This window comes from Anopheles darlingi, chromosome 2 (genome assembly GCF_943734745.1).
Source record: "Anopheles darlingi chromosome 2, idAnoDarlMG_H_01, whole genome shotgun sequence".
Lineage (NCBI taxonomy): Eukaryota > Metazoa > Arthropoda > Insecta > Diptera > Culicidae > Anopheles > Anopheles darlingi.
The window spans coordinates 14,292,868-14,306,771 of record NC_064874.1 but is presented as its reverse complement, the minus strand read 5'-3'; the positions used below and the strand labels follow the sequence as shown (position 1 = coordinate 14,306,771).

At 45.9% G+C, this 13,904-nt stretch overlaps 3 protein-coding genes across 3 annotated transcripts in view; 2 read left to right on the top strand and 1 right to left on the bottom strand.

Annotated features, from left to right (window-relative positions):
• Positions 1–650, top strand: part of LOC125950886 (FMRFamide receptor) — a 3,726-nt gene extending 3,076 nt beyond the window's left edge. Inside the window, exon 1 of the mRNA XM_049679266.1 lies at positions 1–650. This exon is cut by the window's left edge and continues 3,076 nt beyond it. The gene's annotated coding sequence lies outside the window, so the exon portion shown is untranslated.
• A 2,701-nt stretch (positions 651–3,351) lies between these two features.
• On the top strand, positions 3,352–5,605 carry LOC125950887 (cytochrome P450 4d2-like). Its single transcript, XM_049679267.1, has 4 exons — positions 3,352–3,511; positions 4,104–4,557; positions 4,642–5,204; positions 5,265–5,605. Exons 1-4 carry the CDS (start codon positions 3,352–3,354, stop codon positions 5,603–5,605), a joined length of 1,518 nt encoding a protein of 505 aa, XP_049535224.1.
• A 1,417-nt stretch (positions 5,606–7,022) lies between these two features.
• On the bottom strand, positions 7,023–8,755 carry LOC125950892 (dnaJ homolog subfamily B member 14-like). Its single transcript, XM_049679274.1, has one exon. It carries the CDS (start codon positions 8,305–8,307, stop codon positions 7,174–7,176), a length of 1,134 nt encoding a protein of 377 aa, XP_049535231.1. The 5' UTR covers positions 8,308–8,755; the 3' UTR covers positions 7,023–7,173.
• Positions 8,756–13,904: the final 5,149 nt, after the last annotated feature.

The following is a 13,904-nucleotide window of genomic DNA, read 5'->3' as shown; positions in this document are numbered from 1 at the left end:
GATGTCGTGTCCCCGACCAGAGAAACAAATGAGCAGCTTAAGAGTTTTCTTTCACTTTCCGCCTTCCTACTACCGGTTCCTCTTCGTTAATGGCCACCAATGGCTCGTCACTCGTCTTCCGCTTTTCCCACCACGCGACTAAACCGCTGTTCGCTTGTTTTTGTATTCTTTTCTTTTTAATTTTCCATTTTAAGCTACAAAGTGCTTCGCACCATTGGCCTCCAGCACAAACACCACCAGAACATCACGGATGAGTTCTTTCATTCCCTTTTCGGTTAGTTGCCACCAATGGTACTATCATTAGCCATTTTGCCAAAGGCGAAAAGTTTTCGTCGTGAAAACAATTGAACTCATTTAATCACACGTCGGCACATGCAGAGTTGGAATGTTGGGCGATTGCTACGTTCGCTTTTCAAGCCACAGTGAAAACGGAATTTCATTCGATAATTCGAGCTGTCGAAAGTTTTTATTCCAACCGATTGGGTGGATTGCTCGGTGCGCGAGGGAAGCGAGCCCGCGTGCTATTAGTTGCTAGATCCCGATGCGATGGGTTCCACAAATTAGTACACCAAATCGTTAGTTTCGTAGTGCCGATATCTCTCTTTATCGCTTTTAGTACCATAGGTTGTGTATCTACCTCATTAGTTAAATCGATCCGTTCTTTTTTTTTGGGAATGCCGTTTGGTAGTTCACCCAAGTTAGAGCTCTGTTTTTGATGTACTACATTTGCTCAGTTGTTATTCTCCCCCCTCACGGGTAGCCCGTTGTTAGTAGAATATGTTCTTAGTACTTGTTTTTTCAAACAAACAACAAAGCACCCCCGAGTCGAGCGCAAGGAGGGTAAAACATTTGTAAAAAATAGTAATAAGAGAAAACCACACACAAAGCTTATCATGCGAAGGGAAAGGGTCCCGAAACCCTTCAAACCAGGTGCGATATCAGACAGGCAGCGATCCCTTGTCGAGGGCTACTGTTTTCCAGTTTCCAGTTGTTAGATATCCGTTCTCTCTATCTTCCAGTTCCCTTCATATCTCTCTGTAAATATTGTTGACCACCCATTGTGTACATTATGCGATTATGCGGGGGCAGTAGTGTGAGCAAATGAGAAGACTTGTTAGATAAAACCGGAATTATTATCAATACTATTTCGAGACATGCTAGAGAAAGGGGAGAGAGAAAAAGAGAGAGACAGAGGGAGAGAGTTTAACGCTAATCCTGCGGTAAAACTGGAAGCTGGAAGCTGAAAAGATTTTAACCAATTCAAACAAGCGAAAAGACCAAAATCAAACTAGTACTACTAATCGAAGGCGAATGCGTTGCGCCAACCAACTCGTCTGGCGTCCGCACGATGATTCCCAATGTTGTTGCTCTGTTGCTTGCTAATCTATTGGCACCGGTAGGGTAAGGCGTCCGGCGGCGGTGGACATCGTTGCATGTGTGTATGCGTGTGCCGCGCACGAGGAGTGCAAAACCAAAGCCAAAGTGTCCGCCGGAGCGCGCCTAGTAGCGCGATAAAGCGCGAGGTTCCCATCAATCTCGACCCTAAGCAAAATTTCTCGCAAATCTGGCACCACAGGAAGTACGGAATAAAAGCACGTTTGTGGAAAAGGATGTTCCACGAGAAACATGGAAGGGTTGGTCGAGTATTTCATTGGATTTCGATTTAGTGCCGCTGCACAGCACGGACCGCTATGGTGCGATCACATCACAAGGTAAGTACTACGCGGAAAACACCGTTTTCCATCCGAAAGTCGAATGTTGCAAAACGCGAATCGTTGTCTATTGACCTTCTGCTGGTCCTGCTGCTACTGCTGCTGCAATGTGAATGAATTCACCCTGTTCCAACTGAATACTTATGGGGCTTCATAGCTGCCTTTATTTACATTGCACTCGAACAGGTTGAGTATATTAGAGCGAAATGTTCGAATTCACTAGGAGGGGGCTCAGGCCCATTGTGTGGCATCCGTCGGAAGTTGAAAATTACTTTCGCCCAAAAGTTACACAAACTAGTTCATCGGAAGAGCGGTGCTCGAATAATAGATGCAAATACATGCTGCAGATAACATTACAACACTTTGACCACTCTACACTCTGCAACTACAAACAACCGACACCACCACCAGCCTGTCTGCTTTAGTCTATTCAAATGAAAAGAGCTTTCTTCCTACTGCCTCTTGTAAACACTGTGCCCACCCACAAACTCTCATTGCAACTGCTCGGTTGAGTTTTTTTTTTTCCCCATTTTCCAGCTTCCATGTACCTGTATCCTTGATCTCGCTCCAAATTCAATTTTCACCCAAACTACATCGCCAAGTACGCTAAGCCGAGGTTCGGAGTGTTCGGAGGCGGACGTTAAAAGTTTCGTGATCAATCAGTAGAACAAACAGGACGCCCAATAATGAACTGCAACACAAGCTAGCCACCCAGCTACGTACGAGCAGACGCATGCAACCGTGACAGTGGTCGTCAGGAAAGAACTTTTTTGTTTCCCAATTGGAATGTCAGCTCGTTGGGAGCTCCCGGTAAGTTTCATTCCCAGCCAACAAGGAAATCTGATTAAAAACTACAACTACGGCTAGCCGGATCCTGGCGTCGGAGAACTTTTATCCAATTTAGACTTTAGGTTTTTGCCGCGAAATCAAAGCACTTCTCGTCCCTTTGTTGGGTTGCAGCATCGTGGCGCGATGATCAGCCGGTGGGAACCGATGGGCTGCATGCAACGAGTTTAGTGTTTACTGAACGTAAACCGCAACATGGTGCATGGTTATACAACATCGGAACGCCTAGTTAACGCCTTCCAGAGACAATTTACAAAAATGCAAACTCGATAGGACAACTGTCCCCGTTCAATTGACTCACAACGAGGACGGTTCAATGGCAGAGTAAATCAAAAATCGCGTAAAAACGATAAAGAAACTCGCAACTCATGGACGATACGATTATAGAATCAAAACATTGATACCATATCACACCTCTAATCCGGCAAAACGATACACCAGACTGCTGAAGCACACGATCTTCGTACCTTCCGCTATCTACTTTCAAGCAGTCTAGGTATTTCTTTTTTTTTAGATTATCGAACCAAAATGGAACCAACCCCCCGTTGAGTGTGCCGATCATAAAGAGGGGGAAGGGGGTGGTTCCAGATAAGAGTTTGCGAATGCGGGTCGGTTCAAATCTCTGAAGCTGGTTCCCCTCGCCGCGTATGATAAGATTCGATAATTCGGTCAACAAAACAATGGCCCACTCAGTACGGTTCGGTTAGTGTTGACCGAAGTGCTCGAAGCAAAAGCAGCTTCCGTAAACAGTGTATCCGCAAAACGAGACCAAGAGACGTTAGTGGACGGCATCATGATCCTGACCGCGCTACTCGTGGGAACGTTCGTGTTCCTGGTCGTCAGCCATCTCATCGAACGGCGAAAATTAAAGAAGATGGCTAAACACTTCCCAGGCTCGAAACCGTTGCCCATCGTGGGAAATTTGCTGGAGTTTGCCTTCCTGGACATCCCTGGTAAGTATTTCGCTCAACGTGCCAGCAGGTGGCATAACTTGCCACGTTGATGTTGGCAACCTGTTGGGCAATCTCACACCCATAAACGTGCAACCCCTTTGCTACGAGCGGCTTCATGCGCACGTGGCGTGGCAATGGTTCGTTGCAAAGATTCAATTGGCCCTTTGATTTCTTGGTTCCAATTGCGAGTTCGAGTTTGATTTGTTGTTTGCCAAATTTCCCCGTCTCCTGACTGCCGGAATCAAGCGTCTCTCACGTAGGTCCAAAATACCGTTTTCCGCGTTGTCATGGTTTTTACCGGCACGTGGCGATAAAATGAAGTAACCATAGCCGACCTCTTATCCTACGCCGATGAAATTGGAACGAGCGTAATCCAACACTCGCTTAACAATATCAGCTGTCGAAAGGTCAAAGGTGAACTGGGTCAAAGGGGTGTTACATGCTTACCTACTTATCCGGCGTGCAATGAATGACCGTGCAAGATCGTCATATAAGGTTTCGCGTTATGTCATTCTCCCTCCGCACACACGGAATCAAATAAATTACTGATAATCTGACCATTTTCTTCCTTCACTTCCTTATCAATCGCAAGGTGTCTTCGAGAAGGTGGTCGAGCTGCACCAGAACTATGGCAAAGATATCATAATGTGGTCACTATTCAACTGGACCGTCATCTTGATGACGAGCCCCAAGAACGTGGAGAAGGTACTGCTGGCGAAAAAGACACAAAAATCGTTGATATACGAGTTCATCGAGCCATGGCTAGGCAGAGGTTTGCTAATTTCAAGCGGTGAGAAGTGGTTCCAGCGGCGCAAGATCATCACCCCGACCTTCCACTTCAAGATCCTGGAACAATTCATCCGATCGTTTAACACGGAATCGGATACCATGGTGAAGCTGCTCCGGAAGCACGTCAATGGAAAGGAGTTCGACATCTACGACTACGTGACACTGATGGCGTTGGATAGTATCTGCGAGACATCGATGGGTACAACGGTCGATGCACAACACAATCCTAACAATCAGTACGTCCAGAACGTTAAAAGGTTCGTAATAGCCCGAGAGAGAGATGCAGTAAGTTTTGCACACATCACCCATTTTTATTATGATTGGTTTACATTTTCTTACAGGATGGCCGTTCTGGTATTGCTTCGTACGATCAGCCTTCTTGGACCGTACGCAACGCTGTACAACGTGTTGCATCCGAATGCTTGGGAGCAGCGGCGCGTTATAAAGCAGCTACACAACTTCACCGATTCCGTTATTCGCAGCCGTAGACAGCAGCTGGCTAACACCAAGGCGGAAAACATTAACTTCGATCTGAACGAGGAGAATCTGTACTCGAAGCGGAAGCTCACCTTCCTCGATCTGTTACTCAACGTGAACGTCGATGGAAAGCCGTTGAGCGATCTCGATATTCGCGAAGAAGTTGATACCTTCATGTTTGAGGGCCACGATACGACCACCAGTGGCATCTCGTTCACGATCTATGAGCTGGCACGCAATCCGGATATACAGGAGCGTGTATACGAGGAGATCGTTTCCGTTCTCGGGCCGGACCACAAGACGGCAGAGCTGACCTACCAAAACTTGCAGGAGTTCAAGTATCTCGATCTAGTGGTGAAGGAGAGCCTCCGGATGTATCCACCCGTGGGTATCATTGGTCGTGCTTTGGTAGAGGACTTGGAGATGAGTAAGTGTTATAGAGGGTACAGAGTGAATCCGTATTTTAAATTGTAACTCTCCTTAACAGATGGAACCATTGTGCCGGCCGGGCAGAACATTCTCGTTCCAATCTACGTGATCCATCGCAATCCCGAGATCTACCCGAATCCGAATAAGTTCGATCCGTCCCGTTTCTCCGAGGAAGCCGAATCGAAACGGGGACCCTTCGACTATCTGCCGTTCAGTATAGGCGCCAGGAATTGCATCGGTCAGCGGTACGCGCTGATGGAGATGAAGGTCTCCCTGATCAAGCTAATCGCCAATTATCGCATTCTGCCAGGGGAATCGTTGAAAAAGCTGCGTATCAAAACCGATCTCGTGCTGCGTCCTGACATTGGCATTCCGGTGAAGATTGTTCAGAGGGATTAGGGAACCATTTTTACTCCGCACTGTGAATCGCTTCCGAGTAAGCTAAATGTCCAGTGAAGTAAATAAATATAAGATTTTCTTCATCAAATAACGAAATTTGATGGCATTAAAGCGACACTTTCAGTAGATAAACGTGCAAAACGATGCGAAAGCGTAACGATATTACCGCATCGACCACAGACGAACACAATCCGAGATAAAGTAATACCCCAGACAACAGATTCTAGGCCGTTTAGCACCCGAATGTCCTTGGAGCATGATTGATTATATCGCTCAACATCAATTATGAGCCGGAGAGTATACGCTAGCCGTCGACATCCGTCCGCCAGCAATCAACCACTCTCGATCAATAAAAATGATTAATAAATTTAACGTCGTCCGAAAATGACCACCGTCGGCGAGCGGCGGAAAAAGTGTTGAAATGTGATGAACATCATCGCTATTACACACACGCACATACAGCAGCACGCCTAAAGGGATGTGATAATTCAATTAATGATTTGTCAGCGATTCACACTTCATCCTACTCAGCCAACGGCGAAAGATAAACGAATCAAAAAACGATGGAGTCGATGTTCATGTCGAGCTGGTTTTGTGGTTTGCAGAATAAAGCAGTGGCTGTCGGCGGTAAACAGGATGCCCTTCCGTGTGTAATACGCTATTAATGATCTGTTGGATTGTAAAATTAATTATATGTTGTAATTATGAGCACCTAAAAACGAGCGAAAAAAGAAGTCTGAGTTGCCTTTAAGCCTGAGTGTGTTGGAGTTACACGGTACGGGGTCTTGTTCTCCCACGAGATGCTCGCGGAGCCGAAATGATAAATTAAGATTTACCGTAAAATAGATGGGACCGCGGCACTACCACGAGGAGGATGGGGGTGTTGCGAACTAGCGAAAAACAGCACAGTTATGACCCTGCTCATCGTGGTCGAGTTTGTGCACCTGTAGTGACCACCATTCATCGTTCTTAGTTATTAAAACATAATTATCGGTATACTCTTCGATGCGATGGGTTTCTCGTGAAGGGAGAATGCTTGCTTTACGGTCAAGGGACGGTCGTATGGTCACTCCGATGGTAAGCTATAAAACATTAAACTGTCCAGAGCGTAATTGGGATATTTAGTAGGAGTAATTTAGGAACCATGTTGTTGACGATGATTTGGCGTGTTACGAGCTGATAGTGAAACTGTGTCGCTGATTGCAATCTGATGACGATAAAATGATATTCATTTTAACTTCTCAATCCCAAAAAATGTAGCAAATAAACATTATAGAAGATTCTACAGAATTAAAATCTTGAACATGCTTTTGATGTTTGATTTTGAATCTAATAAAGCCCGCTGCCTGGGTACTTCTTATAGGGCTTGCAGGGGTGATTATTTCGTCTAATAAAATGTCTTCGTACAGTAATTAGATTCTTAAATATGTTTATTTCTACTTTAGCGTAACCCATTCAACCGAGAACAAACGTTTCTGCCGAAAGCGCTGAAAACAAAATGAGTGTTTTTGCTAGAAAAATAGTAAAAACAGAGGAACGTGACATTGAAGAGCATTGCATCCACCTTCCTAATATTGTACATGCCCAATGCCTAACCGATACAACGTGTCACAGGATGGCATCTTCATTTGCTGCGCTTGCTGGAATTGCGCCCTGCTGCCGAAGCTTTTCGCTCGCCCGATCATTGCGTCTCGGTATGCCCGCTCGTTGCTGCAAGCCCGTTTCATGTACGTTAGGTATTCCTCCTCGACCGAATACTCGAGCCGTCCAAGGGATCCCTGATAGTCATTGAGAAAGTTGCTTTTCACGTAGTACGGTATCTTGTGGTTGAGCGTATGCCGCTCGACCGAATACTTGGTGGTCTGCTGCAGACTGTACAGGGGATCGCTTGCGAAGAACGTGGACAGTAACGAAACGACGATAAAGCACAGGATCAAACCAAATACTAGACTCGGCTGGCTACCGGATCCTTCACCGTGGTGTGAAGGACGGTTAGCACGCGCACGATAATAGTGATGCTGTTGTTGTTGCTGCTGTGCGAATCCGCTGCCAAAAAACATGTTAAACAGATCGTTCGGGTTGATATCTGATTCGAAATCGGACCTGTATGTGAACCCGTTCGGACCAAAGCCACCTCGTGAGCTTCTAGGAGATGATCCGAACGATGAAGATGTACCATTATCCGTTGTACGGTACAAATCGTATGCCTTACGCTTCTGAGGATCGGTCAGCGTTTCGACGGCGTTGCCAAGGGCCTTGAATGCTTCCATTGCACCCGGAGCCTTGTTCTTATCGGGATGTAGCTGCAGCGCAAGCTTCTTGTAGCACTTCTTAATCTCCGTGTCCGGGGTGTCCTGAGTGACTCCCAGCACCTCGTAAAAGTCTTTGCACTTCTGCACCCGCTTCACAACATCCGCCTGCTCCTGGGTATAGTCAACGTTCAGCTTCGGTTCCGCTACTTTCTCGCCTTCTCGGTTTACTGGTTTCCGACGGGCCGAAGATGCACTACCCGCTCCTGTGCCAGATCCTGCTGCACCCGTACCAGCGTTTTTTATCAGCTTCAGCAACACATCAGCCCTCTCGAGTGGATACAGGGTTTTGGACTTTTTCAACAGCTTCTCCGCCTTTACCGTGTCTCCTGCCTTGAACGCTTTCAATGCAAGGTCCACGCAGCGCTGCGCTTCGTCCTTGTTGACTTCCATGATTGTACTGTGGATTTACAGTTTTCTCTCAATCCGTATGGATTTAGCGAATATTGCGTGACTAGCGTGTATCGCAGAATCGCTTTAAAACGTGATGGCCACACGTGTCCCTAAGCCGTACAAGCGTGGCTGACGAAACTCCAAAACCAGAGTGGTGCTTGGAAAATCAATAATTACATCAGTTACACGACCGTCGTCTTGATAGTCTCGATATCATCATCGTTTGCTTTGCTCCAAAGAACCTTGGCAGATCACATGAGCACGCACCAAATTGTGTAAGCGATTTCTGCGACAAAAAAATCCTTTTTCCTTTATCCACACCAAGCAGCTGATTGTCCCTGAAATGTATGTTAATTACTTTCCAAATTTTAACACAAACGCACTGCGGATTTATCCAAAAAACAGCGATGGTTTCTTCTTTATCGTTCTTCTTTTTCCTATTTTGCTTTTACAAAAGCCCCTTAACCAAAATTCGTGCAATTGTCACAACTGTCAGAAACAGGGGTTGACAGGAACGCACAACGGGCGCACGCATTATTTTAACGTAGGCTAGAAATCACCTTGCTCACAAGCTAAAAATACGTCCAAAACGGTAAAAGAGAGGAAGCTGGTCAATACAAATTTTCATCGTTTAAGTGGTGTGTCGAAAATTGATCTGCTTCGAATTACAATTCAATAAAGCGTAGTATGAAGAGCTTTAACTGTGAGCGTAATGTTATTTTTGTGTAAAAGGGCGTGAAACAAGTAAAAACGAACGAGGAGGAAAGAACCAAATCTAAACATTTAAAATAGGCACAAAAAAGTTTCAGCCAGTGGAATTCTAAATCTGCCGGTGGTTTGAAAGCCATCGAGAGCGCAGCAAGGATGTTGTAGCGGTGGCGGAGGATCTTCATTCGTCTTTACATCTCTATAGTGTGTGGAGAACCGTGGAGAGCCGCTATCTCACACGGGCGATGAAGTATTAAAGTACGGGCCCGCTCTGAATTTGATCAACAACCCCACCACACTCCAAACGACTCCCGCACCAGAGATCTCACGATTACACCGATGGAATCGCCCAGATCTACTCCGACAGACCAGAAGTCCACCCGACGAAGGAGGAATCAACTTATCAATATATTACACCAAAATGCCAGATTACTTCTAGTGATCGTTATCTCTCAATCTATAAATAACGCTGTCATGCTGGTCAAATTTGTAGGCTCCGTTGACTGTTGTAAGGCTTTGCATTTCGATTTGCATTCCGTAACGAGAAACCGTTGATTGTTGTACTTTCACCGTATTTCTTTCGATTAAAATACGTTTCTGTTCTCCTTTGTCATCTTATTGTAGCAAATCAATGCAATCGCTGAAGTTGTAGCTTCAGTTCTCCTCCAGCATTGCGACTTCAACATAGAGCCTTACAACAGTCAACGGAGCCTACAAGTTTGACCAGCATGACAGTGTTATTTATAGATTGAGAGATAACGATCACTAGAAGTAATCTGGCATTTTGGTGTAATATATTGATAAGTTGATTCCTCCTTCGTCGGGTGGACTTCTGGTCTGTCGGAGTAGATCTGGGCGATTCCATCGGTGTAATCGTGAGATCTCTGGTGCGGGAGTCGTTTGGAGTGTGGTGGGGTTGTTGATCAAATTCAGAGCGGGCCCGTACTTTAATACTTCATCGCCCGTGTGAGATAGCGGCTCTCCACGGTTCTCCACACACTATAGAGATGTAAAGACGAATGAAGATCCTCCGCCACCGCTACAACATCCTTGCTGCGCTCTCGATGGCTTTCAAACCACCGGCAGATTTAGAATTCCACTGGCTGAAACTTTTTTGTGCCTATTTTAAATGTTTAGATTTGGTTCTTTCCTCCTCGTTCGTTTTTACTTGTTTCACGCCCTTTTACACAAAAATAACATTACGCTCACAGTTAAAGCTCTTCATACTACGCTTTATTGAATTGTAATTCGAAGCAGATCAATTTTCGACACACCACTTAAACGATGAAAATTTGTATTGACCAGCTTCCTCGTTTTTACCGAATTGAACATTTTTCGTCTCCAATGTTAGCCTGAGCTCATCGTGGCAACAAAAACATGGGTACTGTGACCATAACCTGGAATGGAATTGCATGAACTTAAAACTTTTGAAGGCTCTAAAGATATTAACTGATATTATAAATTTATAAATAAATGAATTCAAAAAAATAATATTGGCCAAATCTTTTTTCGTTTGTATTGTTAAAAATAAAACATTCTAATTTTTGTTTTAATTTGACATTAAATAAATAATCCAATGCCCACCGGGTCCACTTAAAGGTACCAAGCCGTGAACCTTTGCGATTGGTGTCACTCGGTACATCTGTACCGAACCGTCATCAATGATGGCACTCACGACGGTGAATGAGAAACCCCAACTAAAACCTCCAATAACACCATCCCGTTCACCCCTATGATTCTGCTGGCAGTCTGTTGTGCGATACTCACTGCCGTCAAGGAACATACAGTCTCTCATTCTCACACCCTTGCCAGCGGATATCTACTGGAACATATCGGTAATAGGGGCTGAGGGGCCTGAGTCTATCTCGGTACATCTGCACCGAGCAAGCGAACGAGCGAGCGAACGAACGGACGAGTTCCGGCCCATAGGCAGAGCGAGACGCGAAACAAGCAATCAGCTGTTTTAAGTACACATGCACCGAGCAGCCTGGAGCTGAGTCACGGTGCGCTGCTTGGTGGTTTTGCGTCGTTCATCACCCCTAACCGCGGACTCGCTTTCGCTCCCGCATCAAGCGTTCGATCGTTTCATCAGACTGAAAAGTAGGAAGAAAGAACGAGTGCCACAAGTGGAGCAGTTTCAGGAATTTTGCGCTATAAACCCCAGCAAAGTTAGCCTCTCGCAGTTTTACAACCCCTAGAATCAAACAGGTTCTGCACTCTGGCATGACCATACTAACCACACCATAATTCTCAGAAAACACACTCACACACGCCTATTCCAGCATCCAAACCTGACTAGCTCCCCCCCCGGTAGACAGTCCCGAGCGGGGAGGACGCAAGCAATCCACCGCACCAAGAAGCACAGCGAGCAACGCGGCTTACGCAAATGAATGAAACAAAGAGACTCAGCCGCGAGCCAAGGAAAGAAGGAAGTTAAACTCCACACTCGCTGGTTCTAGGGGCAGGGCCGGGCAACAGGGCGCCGCCACCGTTCTGGGTAACTAACCCGGACGTAGCAGTTGAGTTTTGCGAGAATGCCGCATGATTCAGCGCATTTCAGCTGGCGATCATCCGCACACGCTTCGCTTCGCTCATCATCATCCTGATCGCCCGTTGTCGTCATACATTCTGATGCTGACTAAACACATTGTGTCTGTAACAGCATGGATGCGTGTGTGTGTGTGTGTGTCGGGGTTTGTGGTGGTGTGTTTGCACGAATCTCTCGCAATCTCGAGACGACCTTAGCGCAGCCACTTGGAAGGGCGCAAGTGATAGCACATTATACGAAGCAACGAAAGGTCAAACGCTGTTACGCAAAAATATACGTTTTTGCGTTTCTTCTTTGGGCCTGTTCTTTAAAAGTGGGAGTTGGCTCACCCGACCACACTTCGGAACGATCAGTAAAACGATCGATGCAGACGACTTTATGCCGACATTCGCAGATACTCGAACTCGAGCCAGCCGTGCAACGCCGGTCATTGCCATAGCAACCACCATAGTGCCACCGGTGCTAAACTAGTTTCTGTAACGGATACAGATATGCAAATCGCGCTGCGCCCTCCTTGATGTTGCTAATATGTGAGGAGAATTCGTTTAAAAATAGAGTTTTTTTTCCAAAAGTTTCACGAAAACCATCGTTTCTCTCTCTCTCTCTCTCTCTCTCAATTTCCGAGTCACATCAATCCCTTTCTGAGCATCACTCGCCGCCTGCTGCTCCACTTGTAGCAGAAACCCTTTTTGGTTAACACCGTCGCTCTCGCATCAGCTAGTCCACTTCCTGCAAGTGGACTTTGGACGTGAACCACCGAAACCGAACCGAAACTATGCTATCTCATGTCGCGGACACCCGGTTAGCTGCGTGAACTTGATCCGAATTAACGACTGGCTGGCGGGCGTTCGTTTGAGTAGCGCCCCGTACGCGTTGCCTTTGGATTGAGGTCAACCCTTCGCGAGGCCATCCGTCGCCGTCGACATCGTTGAAGCACACCCAAATGGCCGAGACAAGGGTCCAATCACAGTGTGTGTGTGTGTTTGCGGTAAGTAGTAGGTGAGGGTCCGGTCAGTTTGGTGAATTTGTTTGCTCTAACAGCGTGACATTTCCTGCCTTCACCACTGTGGTCGGCAGCGCTGGCAGGCACCACTGATAACGCCACCGGAGTCACACGGTAACGAGTCAAACATAACCTAATAAAATGACTGTTTAACTTATGATTCGCTGGACCAACTAGACAAAACCTTGGCCTGTAAGCATTAAAATAGAACACGAATTCAAACAAACTATGCAACATAGAAAAAACGTTACACAATTCGCGCAAGATTTTGCTTGAAACCAAAGTTCGAATTCCATGAATGGGTTTTATCATCGTAACTTTGCAGGGTGTGTGTGTGTCTGGTAAAAAGAAAACTCCAAAATCCTTCCATCTCGCCCAACCGATGTGATGCAACTTGCAGCGGAGCTGCTTCGCACAGCGGACACGGAACGCCAGGAACGCGATTGCGAGTGACAAAAACAGAAAACAGGACAATCGTGCATAGCATAGTCGGGGGCGAGCGAATTGAATTAAACATAGCCAGTTCCTGCGAACGATGATTTTTGTGGAGCCAAGCCCGCCAAGGATGTGGGCTTGACTTGTTGCACAATCGCAGGACACGATGACCCCCGCCCTGGGGGAGGGCCCGAGGGCATCCAGGCCAAGCCCTCTGTTTCTGTTTGCAATCATCGCCTCCCACAGTAGCGAAGAATAAGAACAAAGGACCACTGCCTTCTTCCCCGTTCACCGTGAGTTAGTATGCATTACATCTCGTTCCGTTATGTCAGTTTATTATTATCTAATGGAAAACATTTCCCTCGGCTTACGCCATACCTGAGGCGGACGGATCCTATTTATAGTGGCATGCGGAAGGATTCCAAAATGGAAAATTTGAGAAGGTGTACGATTAGGACGACGGCGAGGTGTACCTTTCACTAGTTTGCTTTGACTATTTTTATGCATTTTATATTTGTTAAGTAGCAGTTCGTGAAAATTAGTTGCTCACACACAGTTTTATTAATTGCCAGTACTTACTAAATCAATAGAATAGTTTCAACTCAGAATTATTTTCTATGGTTTTCTGTTAGCTAGCGATTCTTGCCTTATTACTTGATGTTGCAACAATATTCTAGACTGTTTTCGAGACGCTTGAAATGCGAACGATGTTAAAACTCATAGACCCTGATTCCATTTCTATCTGTTTTGCAGATCGAATTAAAGTACTAAATTTAGTACTAGTACTAAATTTAACTAGCAGTTCTGCAGATCGCGGAAAAAACTTCTGCACAAAACGTGCTCAAAATGGTAGACATTCTTCGAACGTAACTGCATCCAGTGTCTTAATGCATCCAGTGTCCT